At 44.6% G+C, this 19,575-nt stretch overlaps 1 protein-coding gene across 4 annotated transcripts; it reads right to left on the reverse strand.

The window, feature by feature from the left end:
* Positions 1-1,980: 1,980 nt before the first annotated feature.
* Positions 1,981-14,821, reverse strand: LOC134338132 (interferon alpha-inducible protein 27-like protein 2A). Of its 4 annotated transcripts, none has more exons than XM_063033689.1 (5): positions 14,562-14,821; positions 8,249-8,367; positions 6,473-6,513; positions 4,370-4,531; positions 1,981-2,169 (listed from the first exon to the last, which is right to left on the reverse strand). In XM_063033689.1, exons 2-5 carry the CDS (start codon positions 8,290-8,292, stop codon positions 2,090-2,092), a joined length of 327 nt encoding a protein of 108 aa, XP_062889759.1. In that variant the 5' UTR covers positions 8,293-8,367; positions 14,562-14,821; the 3' UTR covers positions 1,981-2,089. The 4 variants fall into 4 exon arrangements, with proteins under 4 accessions (XP_062889759.1, XP_062889760.1, XP_062889761.1 ...); XM_063033690.1 differs by lacking the exon at positions 8,249-8,367 and adding an exon at positions 7,991-8,075 and having other exon boundaries at positions 14,562-14,804; XM_063033691.1 differs by lacking the exon at positions 14,562-14,821 and adding an exon at positions 7,991-8,075 and having other exon boundaries at positions 8,249-8,354.
* Positions 14,822-19,575: the final 4,754 nt, after the last annotated feature.

The raw sequence follows: 19,575 nt of genomic DNA on the forward strand, positions 1-19,575 counted from the left end.
TTTAATGAATAATGTATATTTTTGAAAAATAAATCATCTATTTTAAAAATGTTGTTGCTCTGTTGTTGTAAAGATTGACTGATGGTGCAGCAGAATGTCCAATCCAGTTGTATTTTGCCACACCATCTGCCCCCCATTGGAAAGTCTCTGCAGGTAAACACATTTGATCACAAGTTAATAAAATGATTTGTTTCCAAGAGACATTTTGCAAAATATGAAGTGTACAAGAACTCACATACAAGCACTGAAAACTTGCTTTGCTGGTGGTGAGGACACTCCATAGCAGATCCTTCATGCTCAGCTGGAGTGTCAGTCCCACTGCAAGCTGTCCTAGAGGTGACTGGTGTGGACGAGGTAATTGTCCACCTTCTTAAAGACTGTGTTTATCTAGGAAGGGATACAGTGGTCTTTGTTACAATTAAGTCTAGTGTCCTGTCTCCACTGATTTCTGATAGGCTGGATCACGGTTAACAGTCTCTCAAAAGCTTCAACAATACTTGATGATGAAAAGTTTTGTGATTTGGCCTAGAGATGGCAGAAATATAGAATTGCTTGATAAAGTGAACTCTGCCACGGATGGTCCCAGGCCTGGTTGTGAAAGGACGAGAATCGAGTATGGGGCTAGCAACCCCATTCTGTGAAAACCCAGATCTACAAAAATGGCAGCACAATCTCCAAAAACCCCATCCTTGGGAGAGGAAGGATGTTTGAAGCTGTGCTACACCTGGAAAGATTTTGAAAGTTTGGTTCAGGACAGAGGACTCTGGTTAGCTGCTGTTGGCGGCCTACGCCCATAAGGTTGAAGGGCTTGAGTTGGGGAATAAGTTGGTAAAGTAAATGTAGATAATAACATGTCCCAATTGTATTAGTGGACATTTTATGCATAAAATATATTTTTGGAATAAAATGTATACCAGCATTCTGCTGAGATTGACTAAGGAGAGCAAATGACTGGAAAAAACCAGCACAGGTATAATGCAGATGACCGGATATTTAAGGCAAAGGTGTGCCTTAAATCCCAAAGTCTGGGCATTTAGGATCTAATCTCTGATAAAGAAAATTAAATATTTTAAAAAATATTTCTGATTGTTCTCAAATCTTTAGTTCAAGCAATAGTAATACAGCTTTATACAAAAGCTACAAATCTAAAGTTTTTTTTCCATATGTTTCTAAGGTGTTCAAAGAAATATGACCAATAATATCTAAAATTTTATTTAAAATAATCATATAACAATTACAGCATGGAAACAGGCCATCTCGGCCCTTCTAGTCTGTGCTGGACTCTTACTCTCTCCTAGTCCCACCGACCTGCATTCAGCCCATAACCCTCCATTCCTTTCCTGTCCATATAGCTATCCAATTTAACTTTAAATGACAACATCGAACCTGCCTCAACCACTTCTGCTGGAAGCTCATTCCACACAGCTACCACTCTCTCAGTAAAGAAGTTCCTCATGTTACCCCTAAACTTTTGCCCTTTAACTCTCAACTTATGTCCTCTTGTTTGAATCTCCCCCACTCTCAATGGAAAAAGCCTATCCTCGTCAACTCTATCTATTCCCCTCATAATTTTGAATACCTCTATCAAGTCCCCCCTCAACCTTCTACAATCCAAAGAATAAAGACCTAACTTGTTCAACATTTCTTTGTAACTTAGGAGATGAAACCCAGGCAACATTTTAGTAAATCTCCTCTGTACCAAGATACTTAGCCAGGAGAATAGCACTGAATGCCTTACAGTCAGCTCATTGTGATAGATTTCAGGGAAAATATTATCCTATTGCTGGGGCTAACCTCCTGTATGATAAAAAGTAGAAGCAATGAGAGTTGGTAAAGGCCACGTGGTTCCCCAAATCATGTGTCATCATCAGTGAAATCAGTGGAATCCACCTTCCCAACTTTTTCCTATAACCCTAAAGTCCACCATGTTCTACAGAAAGGTTCTTACTATATTGCAGTACATAGGACAATAATAACCAATTACTGATAATACAAGTTTAATGAATTTTCAATTACAGTTTTTTCCGCAGGTTCAGAATCTAGGAATGATTGTCATTTGTTTTAAATTTTTTCAAGGTTATTTTTTTCTTCAGCGCCCTAAGATTGCACCAACCACAGCACCTGCAGTCCCCAAGGCTGCATTAGCAGCAGTAGACAGTCCTGCTGCTCCTATAAAGGAAAAAAAACACAATTATTAATAAATGATAAACAAACTGAGACACTCTGAAATTATTAACAATCAACACCTTATTCCGAGCTGCTTAGGTACAATTCATGGAACATGGTAGGGGTATCAAAAATAAGGCGTAGGTTTAGGAAGAGAGGGTGGAGTTTTTAAAGTGGATTTGCAGGTAAAGTTTGAGAGTGTTTGATATCTACAACCTACTGCTAGAAGAGGTGTTGCAGTAAGAATCAATCACTACGTTAAGAGACATTCAGACAGACAGGTAAAGAAAATTCCATCCAGATGTTAAAAGGTTATGAATTACAACTCAATGAACCAGTGATGGAAAACAAGGATGTAATGGATGCTTCACTGCTCATTGTCCCTCAGGATAATGCTCAATAATGTAGGCAAATGGGATTAGTGGAGATGGGGAATAAACATTCTTGTCCCAATTCAAAATCAAAACCCAACCTTAATCCCTCCCATAGAGACCTTGAGACTTAGGGTTATAGTCATGTTCCCAAAGTGTTTCCCCATTAACATGTCCATCATCTGCCTAGTTTCATTTCCCATGAAAAGGACAAATACTAATCTGTCTTTAGCAGGATCCTGTACATACACTAAGTGGCCACTTTATTAGATACCTCCTGTACCTAATAAAGTGGCTACAGTGTATGTTCATGGTCTTCTGCTGCTGCAGCCCATCCGCGTCAAGGTTTGACATGTTGTGCATTCAGAGATGCTCTCTACACATCATAGTTGTAATGTCTGGTTATTTGAGTTACTGTCAATTTCCTGTCAGCTTGAACCAGTCTTGTGTGAACTTTTACACAAATAAGGCGTTTTCACCTACAGAACAGCTGCTTGCAGGATCTATTTGTTCTTTCCTGCACCATTCTCTGTAAACACAGGTGCGTGGAAGTCCTAGAAAATCAGCAGTTTCTGAAATACTCAAACCACCCCATCTGGCACCAACAATCATTCCACAGTCAAAGTTAATTAGACAACATTTCTTCCCCATTCTGATGTTTGGTCTGAACATCCACTGATTCTCTTGGACATGTCTACGTGCTCCAATGCATTGAGTTGCGGCCACAGGATTGGCTGATTACATATTTGCATTTACGAACGGGTGTATGGGTGTACCGAACAAAGTGGTGACAGAATGTGCATCATATGCAAAGGGGAAACATTTCTCAGCAATTTAACTTGAAAAGTCTGTATTTGTCCATACATTCATTTAGCTACAATAATCTGAATAATACTGATTCTTTAAAAGAAAATGTTTTCATGCAGGCTTTACATTCTGGCCGGATTGAGTTGTGTTATTTCTTCCACATCTTTTTATGATGACAGCGTCACTCCCCCCAACACATAGCTTTTCATTATCGCTCAAATCCACCCCCTTGTGCTGTCCTAAACCCCTCATTCTCTGTCCCATCCACAGTCCCAAATTGAGACTGAGATCTGTTCCCTGCAGGGCTCTCACCTAGCCAGTGGCCTCGTCACTCACTGATCCAGATGTCCTCAAATTTCTGGCTTTATCCTGGATCACTAGAAGAACAAGAGGGCATCTGCCAACATTGCTTGAGGAATTCCAGTTTCCAACCAATGAAGGAGTAGCAGTTGTTCCATAGACACAAACGATTCAGCTTATCTTCTCAAGCTCCAACCAATAAAAGATCATCTACGTTCAGTTATATCTGTCGCTGATCTGTGCGAATGACCTGATCCAACCCAACGTAGAACACAGGAGAGCAAGGGGAGACTTATAGACGTATACAAAATTATGAGGGTATAGATAGGGAGAATGCTTGCACGATTTTTCCCTGCTGGTTCTGTGAGACTAGAACTAGACGTGATAGGGTGAAAGGTGAACTATTTAAAAGGGTAATCGGAGGAGGAACTTCTTCACTCTGAGGATGAGGTACGTGTGGAACAAGCTGCCAGGAAAATGGTAGATGCTAATTCAATTCTAACATTTAAGAGATATTTGGATAGGTACATAGATGAGAAGGGTATGGAGGCCTGTGGTCTTGGTGCGGTTTGATTGGATTAGCAGAAAACCAGTTTCGCAGGGACTAGATGGGTTGAAGAGCATGTTTCTGTGCTGTGGTATTCTATGCCTCTCGAGGGAAAGTGTCAGTATGAAAGATTTAAGGAAGTTTGTGAAATTCTCATTGGTTTATCAGTCAACATTACCAATGGACTGAAGGACAGCCACGGTACTTCCAGCTGCAACACCTCCTCCATTGGCCACAGCTGCCCCGCTCATCATTTTTGCTGCAATGGTACCAGCCGCTATTCCAGTACTTGTGAAGCCCACTGCCCCCAGAACTGCAGGGAGTGCAGCAACTGCAGCCACTAAAAGAGGAAACAGCTCCATTTGAACAGAGTGCATCCAAACAGGAACTTTAATACACTAAACAAAAAACATACAGGCACCTGTACAACATTATTTCTATGAAAGGTATAGACAGGCAATTTAACACTGGGTCAGACAGCTCTTCATTATTCACCTGGGCGTTATTTGAATGTGGTTAGATCTACAATGCGGATGGCATAAAGCTGAGGGGTACACTACAAACAGTATCCAATACCTCAGCTCACTACCTGAAGGGCTCCCTCCCTGGACTCTGTACTCCCCTCAATGGGCCATGTTCAGATAAGTACTGAGAGATTGTGTAGTGTGGAGATACTGAGGAGACATTGACACACTCCCCGAGCAACAGTTGGGGAAACAAAATCAAATTAGTGTCACAGAGTCATACACAACCTCTTTGTCCCAATGAGTCCATGCTGACCATCACACACCCACTTAACATTAATCCCTTTTTATTTTTGTCACATGACCCTAGACTCCTCCTAGATTTTACCACTCACCCACACACTAGGGGAAATCGATAGCAACCAATTAATCAATCAACTTCTGTGACCTCGGTGATTTTGGAAGCTACAGTTGCATCCAGAGGAAATTCACGCCAACAGAAGGACAACATGCAAACCGCAGTTCGGAGTTCAGGACTTGAACCCCATATCGCTGCAGCTGTGAGGCAGCATCTCCACTCACTGTGGTGCCCAAACTTTCAGAACTGCTCTTGCTAACTATTTTGAGGGTGGCATAGTCGGGTGGTGGTTACCCCAATTGCTTTACATTGCCACCTGTAAGATGGGGGCTCGATTCCTTCTACTGTAAGTCAGGCGTTTGTGCGTTCACCCCATGACCGTGTAAGTTTATTTTGTGTTCTCCAGTTTCTGCGCACATTCCAGAATTGTATAGTTACAGTTACTAAGTTGTGGGCACAGCATGTTGGCTTTGGAAGCGTGGCAAATCTTCCAGACTGCCCAGCACGATTCTTTCTGATTTTATTTGACACAGAATGGCACATTTCTCTGTATGTTTCGATGTTTGTCTGACGAACAATACTAATGTTAATCTTGGTTATGCCAGCTCTTCTAAAAGAATTTTTCATGCAGGTTAGGTTGAGTTTTGTCATCTCTTCCACATTTTTTTTATCATGACCAACAGAACATCCCTCAACACCTTTCATAATTGCCCAACTATAACCCGTTGTGGTGTCCTAAACTCCTCATGTTCTCTCCTAGCCACAGTCCCAAAATGAGACTGAGAAATTGTAACTTCCTGGGCCCTCACTCAGCCAGTAGCCTCTTGTCACTTGGAGATCCAGGAGCCCCAGAAATTGTGCCTAATCTTGGTTTTGTACTCTACTCTACAGTACTTAAATTATGCATGCAAACACGAGGAAATCTGCAGATGCTGGAATTTCAAGCCACACACATAAAAGTCAGGACAAAGGGTCTCTGCCCAAAACGTCGATTATACTTCTTCCTAGAGATGCTGCCTGGCCTGCTGTGTTCACCAGCAACCTTTACGTGTGTTGCTTAAATTATGCACTTTACTTGGTTTATCTGTGCGCAATTCATTTGTAGATTTAATTCTTACTTTCCTTAGTTATTGTAAGGTGCACTACTGTGCTTTAAACCCTGGTCCGGAGAAATATTGTCTCATTTGATGGTGCAGTTAAACGTCAACAAATTTGACTTGACTGCTGTGAGAAGCTGCATCTGCCAACATTGGTTAAGGAGTTTCAACTCCGAGCAACCAGTGAAGGAACAGCTGTGGTTCAGTAATTATGAAGGACTCTGCCCATCTACTCAAGCTCCAACTAGAAATAAGAGGGTCTCCATGCTGTCCTGTGTCACTGCTCAGTGCAATTTAGCTGATCCAACCCAACAATGACCACTCCCACACTATTAGCACACTGACACACTGATTTCACTCACCGGCTCCAGTTCCTGCCCCCAACAGTAGCAGGAAGCCCATTCTGTAAATAGAAATATGACGTGTTTTACAACAAATATTTTGTTTTGAGTTGCATTTACAGAGAGTTTCTACAAATAATGCGATACACGCATTGAAGTGTTGTGGCATTGTCATGTTATGACACACATGGGCCTACCACAAACAGCGATGTGCTCACCAAAACAAGATTTATAACGCCATTAGATAAGGAGTGTGTACGTTCAGCACGACACTGAGACACAGGCCCTGTAAAGGCACACATACACGTACCTACCACCCCATGAGCCCCTGCATCCAGCACATCATTCTCCACAACTCCCGCCATCTTCACAGCATCCGACCACCGAGCACATTTCTTCAATCCCCCACCCCAACTTTTTGCTTTCCTCAGGAATCGGTCTCTCTCTCTCTGTGATTCTCTTTGTCCATTTGTCCCTCCCCATTAACTCTCCCCTTACACTTATCCCCGCAAGCAGTGTAAGTGCTATACATGTCCATTCACCCCATTCCTCACCTCTGCCACCCACAGTCCATATAGGTGAGGCAACACTTCACCTGTGAACCCTTTGGCTTGGGGGACATCTTTGACGGGCAGCTTCACTCCATCTGCAACAAGCAGCATTTCCTGGTGCCCAACCCTTTTAATTCCAATCCTCACTTCCTTTCCAACATGTCGGCCCATGGCCTCCTCTACTGCCACAATGAGGCCATTCTCGCGTTGGGGGAGCAGACCTCATGTTCTGTCTGGGTAACCTCCAACCTTAAAGTGCACCACGTGTTGGGGTGAGGCCAAGTGGATAAGGCATCGGTCTAGTGATCTGAAGGTTGCTAGTTCGAGCCTCAGCTGAGGCAGCGTGTTGTGTCCTTGAGCAAGGCACTTAACCACACATTGCTCTGCGATGACACCAACGCAGGCTGGGAGACCGTTTTGCTGAACACCTACGCTCTGTCCACCAGGAAAGCAGGATCTCCCAGAGGCCACACATTTTAATTCCACGTCCCATTCCCATTCTGATATGTCTATCCATGGCTGCCTCCACTGTCAAGATGAAGCCACACTCAGGTTGGAGGAACAACATCTTATATTCCCGTCTGGGTAGCCTCCAACCTGATGGCATGAATATTGACTTCTCTAACATCCGTTAATGCCCCTCCTCCCCTTCGTACCCCATCCCTTATTTATTTGTTTATTTATTTATTTATTATTCCTCTCCCCCCCCCCCACCTTTTTCTCCCTCTATCCCTCTCACTACAATTCCTTGCCTGCTTGCCATCCTCTGGGCTCCCCTCCCCCTTTCTTTCTCCCTACGCTTCCCATCCCATGACCCTCTCCCTTCTCCAGCCTTGTATCCCTTTTGCCAATCAACTTTCCAGCTCTTGGCTCCATCCCTCCCCCTCCAACAAGAACTACTCAGTTCCTCCAGCATTTTGTATCATCCTGTACTTACATTCTCTTTGATAGAAAGCAATGAGAGAATTCAAAAGTTGAGAGAACTCACGTTCAATTTCAAATTTGAAAGGCGACGTGTCCAGCAGTGGATCAGTAGTGAATCTCTAATACTGCACCGGGTTCTCGGATGGGAGCTGGAGCGGGATAAAAATCTATAACTTACTGTCTCGGCTTTGACTAACACCTCCCAGTCTTAACCTCAGGACCCCAAAATTCTCCCTCATCGGGTACGTATGAAAATTATACTTTGCCACATGCATTTACACTTTTACTGTGGCACGGTTATTTTAACATAGTAATACCTGACCTGCTGAGTTCCTCCTGGTCACGTTCTTTTCTCGCTGCTGCCATCAGGTAGAAGGTACAAAGGCCTCAGGACTCGTGTTAGCGGATTCAAGAAAAGTTACTACCGCTCAAGCTATCAGGCTCTTGAAAAGAAGGGGATAACGACACTACCTTACTCATCATTGAAATGTTCCTACAACCAATGATCTCACTTTCAAGGACTCTTTATCTCATGTTCTTGTTATTTATTGCTATTTATTTATATTTGCATTTGCGCAGTTTGTTGTCGTCTGCACTCTGGTTAATCATTCATTGATTCTGTTATAGTTATCATTCTATAGCTTTGCTGAGTTCCGCACACAGGAAAATGAATCTCAGGGTTGTAGATGACGGCATATATGTACTTTGATAATAAAATTCATTGAACTTTAAAGGGATCCTACCAATAAACATATCTTTACCTGCCCTCCCCACCGCTTTCCATCGTGCTCGCTACCACCATGATTCCCTTATCCATTCACCCCTCCCCACTAATTCCTCCCCTGCCCACCACACACACATAAACGTGCCAATTCATCTCAACTTCACCTCCATTCAGGGCCCCTAACAGTCCTTCCGAGTCAGGCAACACTTCACCTGCAAGTCAACTGGGGTTGTCTACTGTGTCCAGAGCTCCTGATACCGCCTCCTCTACATCATTGAGAGCTGTCATAAATTGGTGTTGCTTCACACCATCATCTCCTCAAAACTAATCAGCAAACTCTAAGACCTGGACCTCAATACCCACTTTTGCAATTGGATCCTGGATTTCCTCACTTGTAGACACCCATTAGTTCAGTTTGGCAAACACATCTCCTCTGCAATCTCCATCAGCACAGTAGCACCGCAGGGATGTGTGCTTAGCCCCCTGCTCTACTCACTTTACACCTATGATTGTGTGGCCAAGTACAGCTCTGACACCATATACAAGTTTGCTGATGACACCACAGTTGTGGGCTGTATCAAAGGGGGTGATGAAACAACACACAGGAGGGAGATTGAAAACTTGCCTGAGTGGTGTAATAGCAACCTCTCACTCAGTGACCCATTGTAGGGCTTCAGGAGAGGGAAACCAGAGGTCCATGAGCCAGTAATCCTTGGTGGATCAGAGGAGGACAGGGTCAGTAATTTTAAATTCCTGGCTGTCACTATCTCAGAGGACCTACCTTCAACCCATCATATAAAAAGTTATTGGGAAGAAAGCACAACAACTCCTCTGCCTCCTCAGGAGTCTGCAGAGGTTTGACATGCCGTCAATAACCTTGACAAACTTCCTTGGATGTGTGGTGGAAAGTGTGCTGACTGGCTGCATTGCGGCCAGGGATGGGAACACCGATGTCTCGGTGTGGAAAATCCTACAAAAGATAGTGGATTCTGCCCAGTACATCATGGGTAAAACCCCTCCCATCCATTGAACACATCTACATGAAAGGTTGCTGTAGAAAAGCAGCATCCCTCATCAAAGATCCTCACCCGCCTCCCCCCCAGGCCAACCTCCCTTCTCAGGTAGAAGGTACAGGAGCCTCAGGACTCGCACCATCAGGGTCAAGAACAGTAACTACCCCTCAACCATCTGGCTCTTGAACAAATGGGGATAGCTGCACTCATTTAAGGAAATGATGGTTCTGGAGGCCAAGCTGTTGGGTATACTTGAAACCGATATTGATAGGATCTTGATTAGTCAGGGCGTCAAAGGTCACGAGGAGAAGGCAGAGAGAACAATGGAGCTGAGAGGGATAATAATTAGCCATGACACAATGCAGACATCCCACCTCTCCTAGAAGTTCCGGGAGTCTCCCTCATATTGATAGCAGCTCCCTGATGCAGGGAGATTATATACAATATCCCGGAAATTGATTTTTTTTGAGAGAGAGAGAGGGAGCGCGAGAGTGAGCATCCTGATTGGTCTCTCTTCGTGCTAAGTAGACCAATCAGTTTTCTCTGTGAGCGGGCTTTACAGTCGACCTCAAAAATAATGACAGTGTTGCTCGCTGTACTATTGCAACAGTGACTTTTCTATTGCCCATGGTGGGTTAAAATGTAAAAGACATGTTGAGGTGAGTTTAACAGGTGTCATTAGTATAGCTAACGTTATTTAAACTAGCTGGCTAGCTGTTAAGGAGCTACTCTATTGATGTCCTACGTGATGAGGCCAAACTCCCTGTATGTAGAACATAGAATAGTACAGCACAGTACAGGTCCTTCGGCCCACAATGTTGTGCCGACCCTCAAACCCTACCTCCCATATAAACCCCCACCTTAAATTCCTCCATACAGCTGTCTAGTAGGCTCTTAAATTTCACTAGTGTATCTGCCTCCACCACTGACTCAGGCAGTGCATTCCACACACCAACCACTCTGAGTAAAAATCCTTCCTCTAGTATGCCCCTTGAACTTCCCACCCCTTACTTTAAAGCCATGTCCTCTTGTATTGAGCAGTGGTGCCCTGGGGAAGAGGCGCTGGCTATCCACTATCTATTCCTCTTATTATCTTGTACACCTCTATCATGTCTCCTCTCATCCTCCTTCTCTCCAAAGAGTAAAGCCCTAGCTCCCTTAATCTCTGATCATAATGCATACTTTCTAAACCAGGCAGCATCCTGGTAAATCTCCTCTGTACCCTTTCCAATGCTTCCACATCCTTCCTATAGTGAGGTGACCAGAACTGGACACAGTACTCCAACTGTGGCCTAACCAGAGTTGTATAGAGCTGCATCATTACATCGCGACTCTTAAACTCTATCCCTCAACTTATGAAAGTTAACACCCCATAAGCTTTCTTAACTACCCTATCTACCTGTGAGGCAACTTTCAGGGATCTGTGGACATGTATCCCCAGATCCTTCTGCTCCTCCACACTACCAAGTATCCTGCCATTTACTTTGTACTCTGCCTTGGAGTTTGTCCTTCCAAAGTGTACCACCTCACACTTCTCCAGGTTGAACTCCATCTGCCACTTCCCAGCCCACTTCTGCATCCAATGCCTCTCTGCAACCTTTGACAATCCTCTGAACTACCTACACCACCACCAACCTGTGTGTCAACTGCAAACTTGCCAACTCACCCTTCTACCCCCACATCAAGGTCGTTAATAAAAATCACGAAAAGTAGAGATCCCAGAACCGATCCTTGTGGGATACCACTAGTCACAACCTTCCAATCCGAATGTACTCCCAACACCACGGCACATCTTCCCACCTTTATCTCTAATTGGTTCTACTTTCACTCCTGTCATCCTTTTGTTCTTCACATAATTGAAAAATGCCTTGGGGTTTTCCTTTACCCTACTCGCCAAGGCCTTCTCATGCCCCCTTCTTGCTCTCCTCAACCCCTCAAAGCTACTTTCTTGCTACCCTTTATTCCTCAATAGACGCATTTGATTCTTGCTTCCTAAACCTCATGTATGCTGCCTTCTTCCACCTGACTAGATTTTCCACCTCACTTGTCACCCATGGTTCCTTCACCCTACCATTCTTTATCTTCCTCACCAACATCATCCCAATTCACACCCGCAAGTTCTAGCCTTATAGCCTCATTATTTGCCCTTCCCCAATTAAAAATTTTCCTGTTCTCTCTGATTCTATCCTTTTCCATGATAATGCTAAAGGCCAGAGAGCAGTGGTCACTGTTCCCCAGATGCTCACCCACTGAGAGATCTGTGTCCTGACCTGGTTCGTTACCTAGTACTAGATCTAGTATGGCATTCCCCCTAATCGGCCTGTCAACATACTGTGACAGGAATCCGTCCTGGACACACCTAACAAACTCTGCCTCATCTAAACCCTTGGAACTAATCAGGTGCCAATCAATATTAGGGAAGTTAAAGTCACCCATGATAACAACACTGTTATTTTTGCACCTTTCCAAAATCTGCGTCCCAATTTGCTACTCTGTATCTCTGCTGCTACCAGGGGGCCTATAGAATACTCCCAATAGAGTAACTGCTCCTTTCCTGTTCTTGACTTCCAACCATACTGACTCAAAAGAGGACCTCCTACATTACCCACCCTTTCTGTAGTTATAATAGTACCCCTGACCAGTAATGCCACCCCTTCTCCCCTCCCCCCATCCCTTTTAAAGCACTGAAATCCAGGAATTTTGAGATCCTATTCCTGCCCTGGTGCCAGCCAAATCTCTGTAATGGCCACTACATCATAATTCTATGTATGTATCCAAGCTCTCAGTTCATCACCTGTGTTCCTGATGCTTCTTGCATTGAAGTACACGCACTTTAGCCCTTCTACCTTACTACCTTTACATCATTTATTCTGCTTCTCTTTCCTCAAAGCCTCTCTATATGTTAGAACTGGCTTTACTCCATGCAATTCTTCCACTGTTCTATCCTCTGGGTCCCATCCCCCTTGTAAATTAGTTTAAACCCTCCTGAACCATGCTAGCAAACCTACCTGCAAGGATATTGCTCCCCCTCAATTTCAGGTGCAACCCATCCAATCTGTACAGGTCCCACCTTCCCCAGAAGAGATCCCAATGATCCAAAAATCTAAAACCCTGCCCCAACTCCTCAGCCATGCATTCAACTGCCATCTCCTCCAATTCTTACCATCACTGTCACGTAGCACTGGCAGCAACCCTGAGAACCCCACCCTTGAGGTCCTGTTCTTCAGCCTTCTGCCTAGTTCCTGAAACTCACACTTCAGGACCTCATCCCTCTTTCCTGCCTTTGTTATTGGTACCAACATGTATCATGACTTCTGGTTGCTTTCCCTCTCGTACCAGGATGTCGTGCACCCGGTCAGAGACATCCTGGACCCTGGCACCCGGGAGGCAACAAAACATCACGTCCACAAAATCTCGTCTGCTCCCCTGACTATAGAGTCCCCAATGATGACAGCTCTCCTCTTCTCCATCCCACCTTTCTGCACCACAGGGTCAGACTCAGTGCCAGAGGCCCTGCCACCGTGGCTCACCCCTGGTCGGTCGTCCCCGCCAAAAGTACCCAGGACGGTATACTTATTATCCAGGGGAATGGTTACAGGGGTGCTCTGCACTACCTGTCTGCTCACCTTCGCTTTCCCCCCTGTCACTGACACCCAACGACCTGCTTCCAGCAGCCGAGGTGTGACTACCTCCCTGTAGCTCTCATCTATGACTGCCTCATTCTCCCTTAAGAGTCGAAGGTCATCCAGCTGCTGCTCCAGATTCCTTACAAGGTCTTCCATATCGCCCAGCCACATGCACTTCTGGCAGATGTGACTCTGTGGGAGAGGGTAGTTCCCCCAAGACTGCCACGTCTCACGAGAGCCACATCACCATCTCAGGAGGCATTGTAAAGCCTAACTGGGAGCAAGCTCGTCCTCCGCCTCTTCTCGTCGAAGCCTCGCGAGTCAAAGCCTCAAAGCTCCACTCCTTCACTGGCCCACTCACTCACTGGCCGCTTTCCTCTGGCCACTCCGCTTGAGGTACCCCTCTATTTGTTTGGGCTTTTCAAACTGCTTGGTCACCTGACCTCATTGGCCCAATCATCTGCTTTCTGCTGAGTCTAAACTATCCAAATCTTGATTGTCTTATCAACTGCTTTCTGCTGATCTATTCAAATCTTGATTGACTTGATTGCACAGTACAACTGCCAAAACTGCCAGAATCTCTTGGCGTCAAAGTCTCAAAAGCTCCACTCCTTCACTGGCTCAATCACTCACTAGACTTGCTTAAGGTTGTGATAGAATAAAAAAAAGGCTCCATGATAATATAAGTACACATTTTAATGTCACATTTTCTGCATATGCCAACTTGGTTTACAGATTAGACAGAATCACAAGTATTACATACACCGTTGGAAGACGACGGGGGTGGGGGGGGGCGGTGGTATTACCTCCCTGAAATGAGTTTTTGCAGGGTGGGATGTCTGCACAATGGAGGAGCAAACTCGACGGGCCGAATGGCTGAATTCTGCACCAATTCTGAATTCTGTCTTAAGGATTTTACTTTCTTACTACTGTTAAGTTTCTGTATCTTTGGTGATTCTTTTCTGATAAAACTGTTACTTCACATGTTCCCCAGGTAAACTTTGCAGCAGAGAATCCTACCAGCCGTCAGTTTTAGCCCAACACCAATGGTAAAGCGTGGCGATAAAATTGTATATTATGAATATAATGGTGCACCCGCTCTCAATTTCAAATAAAACTATAGCCGAAAATTATTCGCATTTTCCCAATGATACCTGCAGAAGGAGTATTCTGCATAGAATAACTACATCAACATTTTCTTCAATAAATGTTTCTTTCTGGAATGTACCCACCGCAAAATCGGACTCCGGCACAAAATAGGGTAACACTCACCCGGCGTATGCTGCGGACTTCAGTGCTGTCTAAGAACGCTCGGGACTCGGAGCCTTTTAAGAGCTGGCTCGTCCCCTGCCCCAACACTTGAAGAACGTCATTAATTTAAGTTTCGTTTTCAGCGAAATGGGTGGGAGAGGCTTGTTACCCGTCGGCGTCAGAATAAAACAACTCACTGGAGTAACACAGCCGGTCAGGAGGGTTTCGCCCGGAATCGTCGACTGTACTCTTTCTAATAAATGCTGTTCCTCGACCATTGTCTGTGTGTTGCTTGGATTTCCGGCATCTGCAGATTTTCTCCTGTTTATGATGAGAACTAAAACGCCGCCGCTTGATAGGCGCAGTTGCTCCACATATTTTTCTTTCATTTTTGGCTCCGTTTTCAGTGAGAATTCTGTGGGATTACTTTGACATTCCATGCACTCTCCACTCTCTGTGTAAAAAAAAGCTTACCCCTGACAGCTCCTCTGTACCTACTTCCAAGCACCTTAAAACTGTGCCCACTCATGCTAGTCATTTCAGCCCTGGGAATAAGCCTCTGACTATCCACGCGATCAATGCCTCTCATTATCTTGTACACTTCTATCAGGTCACCTCTCATCCTCCATCACTCCAAGGAGAAAAGGCTGAATCACTCAACCTATTCTCATAAGGCATGCTCCCCAATCCAGGCAACATCCTTGTAAATCTCCTCTGCACCCTTTCTATGGTTTCCACATCCTTCCTGTAGTGAGGCAACCAGAACTGAGCACAGTACTCAAAGTGGGGTCTGACCAAGGTCCTATATAGCTGCAACATTACCTCTCAGCTCTTAAACTAAATCCCATGGTTGATGAAGGCCAATGCTCCGTTTGCCTTCTTAACCACAGAGTCAACCTGCGTAGCAGCTTTGAGTGTTGTATGGACTCGCACCCCAAGATCCCTCTCATCCTCCACACTGCCAAGAGTCTTGCCATTAATGCTATATTCTGCCATCATATTTGACCTACCAAAATGAACCACCTCACACTTATCTGGGTTGAACACCATCTGTCATTTCTCAGCCCAGTTTTGCATCCTATCACTGTCATGGTCGGGTCCATGCTTTAATTGAGGCACCTGATTCTCATTTTGGTCTGGCACATAAATACCTCTGCAAACCAGGGATTGTTTGCTGGACTGTTCCCTTCCCCTCTCCTTCCTTCTGAAGCCTCCCCTGCAACCTTTACCTGAAGCCTTACCTGCCACCTTGCCTGCGTCCTCACCTGTAACGCCGTCAGGTTCAACCGCCAGAGCAAGACTGGCCCTTGCTGTGTCAAGATAAGGAACAGTCTGTTGTTGTATGGAATTGTCTCTTTGTGTCCTCACCTTCACTAGGTAGGTCCGGCCGTTTGCCGCTACCTTGAATTGGGAACCGTCTCTGTGTCCTTGCCTCTGCTGGGTAGGTCTGGCTGTTTGCCGCTATCCTGAGTGGAGAACTGTCTCTTTGTGTTCAGTGTTCTGTGTATAGAAAAAATCCCAGCCCTTGGTCCATTTCCCAAGGAGGGGATCCTGGCTCTGTGTGCTGTGTACGAGTCCCAGCCCTACATCCTGCTCCCAAGGAGGGGTCCCAGCTCTGTGTTCCATGTTCCTGTCTCCCAACTCCTAGGCTCTGAGATTCCTGTCTTCCAAGTCCTAGCCAAGGCTTCATGTTCTCGTCCTGTCCATGTGTCTCGTCCAGCCCAAGAGTACCTCACTCAGCCCGGTGCTGGAGTTCCCTCGTCCGGTGCTGGAGTTCCCTTGTCCTGCCCAGGAGGCTCACGTCCAGTCCTGTAGCCATGCCACGACCTGTAGCCATGTCTTGTCCTAGCATAAACCCGGATTCTGGTTCCAAGTAAGACCCAGGTTTCTAATACCAACCAAGACCCTTGTCTGGGTCCTTGTCCGGGCTCTAGTTCTGGAGTCCTGTGTCCCTAGTCCAGGATCCTTGTTCCTAGTTCCTTGTCCGGGTTCCGTGTTACTTGTCCAGGCCCTGCATCCTAGGCTCGTCCGTGTCAATGCCCAGCATCCTTTCTTCCCCACTTCTCTTGCTTTCTTGACTCACCAAGTCCTGTTTCTAGTACTTCAGTGTCTGTCTTGCATTTGGGTCCACCATCAACGCCCCCCTTATGACACTGACAGTCCTCCACACTATCCACAACACCCCCAATCTTTGTGTTATCAGCAAATTTACTAACCCATCCCTCCACTTCCTCAACCAGGTCATTTATAAAAATCACGAAGAGTAGGGCTCCCAGAACAGATCCCTGAGGCACACAACTGGTCACTGGCCTCCATGCAGAATATGACCCATCTACAACCACTCTTTGCCTTCTATGGGCAAGCCAGTTCTGGATCCACAAAGCAATGTCCCCTTGGATCCCATGCCTCCTTACTTTCTCAATAAGCCTTGCATGGGGTATCTTGTCAAATACCTTGATAAAGTCCATATACACTACATCCCTCGTCAATGTATTTAGTCACATCCTCAAAAAATTCAATCAGACTTGTGAGGCATGACCTGCCTTTGACAAAGCTATGCTGACTATTCCTAATCATATTATGCTTCTCCAAATATTGATAAATCCTGCCTCTCAGGATCTTCTCCATCAACTTACCAACCACTGAAGTAAGACACACAGGTCTATAATTTCCTGGGCTATCTCTGTTCCCTTTCTTGAATAAGGGAACAACATCCGCAACCTTCCAATCCTACGGAAACTCTACCGTCCTCATTGATGATGCAAAAATCATTGCCAGAGGCTCAGCAATCTCCTCCCTTGCTTCCCACAGTAGCCTGAGGTACATCCCGTCCGGTCCCGGTGACTTATCCAACTTGATGCTTGGCCACTCAACAGTGTTCTACCTCCATTGGCCATTGAGGGGTTGGACCCTATGTTACGTTCTCTCAAGTACTTTACTGATGCATTGTTTAAGGAGAACAGGCAGTGTAATAAGAAACTAGGTTCAGGCCCATTGTTTACAACATGGGGCAAGTAAAACCTCACTTGCTCATGCAGTGTGTGCAGTTCGATTTTTCACACAATGAACATAAAGACATGTCCTGATAGTATTAATTTTTAATGAATAATGTATATTTTTGAAAAATAAATCATCTATTTTAAAAATGTTGTTGCCCTGTTGTTGTAAAGATTGACTGATGGTGCAGCAGAATGTCCAATCCAGTTGTATTTTGCAACACCATCTGCCCCCCATAGGAAAGTCTCTGCAGGTAAACACATTTGATCACAAGTTAATAAAATGATTTGTTTCCAAGAGACTATTGAAGTCATTTCGCAGAATATGAAGTGTACAAGAACTCACATACAAGCACTGAAAACTTGCTTTGCTGGTGGTGAGGACACTCCATAGCAGATCCTTCATGCTCAGCTGGAGTGTGAGTCCCACTGCAAGCTGTCCTGGAGGTGACTGGTGTGGACGAGGTAATTGTCCACCTTCTTAAAGACTGTGTTTATCTAGGAAGGGATACAGTGATCTTTGTTACAATTAAGTCTAGTGTCCTGTCTCCACTGATTTCTGATAGGCTGGATCATGGTTAACAGTCTCTCAAAAGCTTCAACTATACTTGATGATGAAATGTTTTGTGATTTGGCCCAGAGATGGCGGAAATATAGAATTGCTTGATAAAGTGAACTCTGCCACGGATGGTTCCAGGCCTGGTTGTGAAAGAACGAGAATCCAGTATGGGACTAGCAACCCCATTCTGTGAAAACCCAGATCTACAAAAACAGCAACATAATCTCCAAAAACCTCATCCTTGGGAGAGGAAGGATGTTTGAAGCTGTGCTACACCTGGAAAGATTTTGAAAGTTTGGTTCAGGACAGAGGACTCTGGTGAGCTGCTGTTGGCAGCCTACGCCCATAAGGTTGAAGGGCTTGAGTTAGGAAATAAGTTGGTAAAGTAAATGTAGATAATAACATGTCCCAATTGTACTAGTGGGCACTTTATGCATAAAATATATTTTTGGAATAAAATGTATGCCAGCATTCTGCTGAGATTGAGTAAGGAGAGCAAATGACTGGAAAAAACCAGCACAGGTATAATGCAGATGACCGGATATTTAAAGCAAAGGTGTATCTTAAATCCCAAAGTCTGGGCATTTAGGATCTAATCTCTGATAAAGAAAATTAAATGTCTTTTTTAAAAAATATTTCTGATTGTTCTCAAATCTTTAGTTCAAGCAATAGTAATACAGCTTTATACAAAAGCTACAAATCTAAAGTTTTTTTTTCCATATGTTTCTAAGGTGTTCAAAGAGATATGACCAATAATATCTAAAATTTTATTTAAAATAATAATCATATAACAATTACAGCATGGAAACAGGCCATCTCGGCCCTTCTAGTCTGTGCCGAACTCTTACTCTCTCCTAGTCCCACCAACCTGCATTCAGCCCATAACCCTCCATTCCTTTCCTGTCCATATATCTATCCAATTTAACTTTAAACGACAACATCGACCCTCCCTCAACCACTTCTGCTGGAAGCTCATTCCACACAGCTACCACTCTCTCAGTAAAGAAGTTCCCCCTCATGTTACCCCTAAACTTTTGCCCTTTAACTCTCAACTCATGTCCTCTTGTTTGAATCTCCCCCACTCTCAATGGAAAAAGCCTGTCCACGTCAACTCTATCTATTCCCCTCATAATTTTGAATACCTCTATCAAGTCCCCCCTCAACCTTCTACGCTCCAAAGAATAAAGGCCTAACTTGTTCAACAGTTCTCTGTAACTTAGGAGATGAAACCCAGGCAACATTTTAGTAGATCTCCCCTGTACCAAGATACTTATCCAGGAGAATAGCACTGAATGCCTTACAGTCAGCTCATTGTGATAGATTTCAGGGAAAATATTATCCTATTGCTGGGGCTAACCTCCTGTATGATAAAAAGTAGAAGCAATGAGAGTTGGTAAAGGCCACGTGGTTCCCCAAATCATGTGTCATCATCAGTGAAATCAGTGGAATCCACCTTCCCAACTTTTTCCTATAACCCTAA

Source organism: Mobula hypostoma, chromosome 26 (genome assembly GCF_963921235.1).
Source record: "Mobula hypostoma chromosome 26, sMobHyp1.1, whole genome shotgun sequence".
Lineage (NCBI taxonomy): Eukaryota > Metazoa > Chordata > Chondrichthyes > Myliobatiformes > Myliobatidae > Mobula > Mobula hypostoma.

Coding starts and splice junctions, on each gene's coding strand:
- LOC134338132 (XM_063033689.1), bottom strand. CDS start 8,292: ATGGCAGCAGCGAGAAAAGAACGTGACCAGGAGGAACTCAGCAG. Junction 6,514..8,248: donor GACCAGGAGGAACTCAGCAG/GTCAGGTATTAC, acceptor TTCTATTTACAG/AATGGGCTTCCTGCTACTGT. Junction 4,532..6,472: donor GGGGGCAGGAACTGGAGCCG/GTGAGTGAAATC, acceptor TTCCTCTTTTAG/TGGCTGCAGTTGCTGCACTC.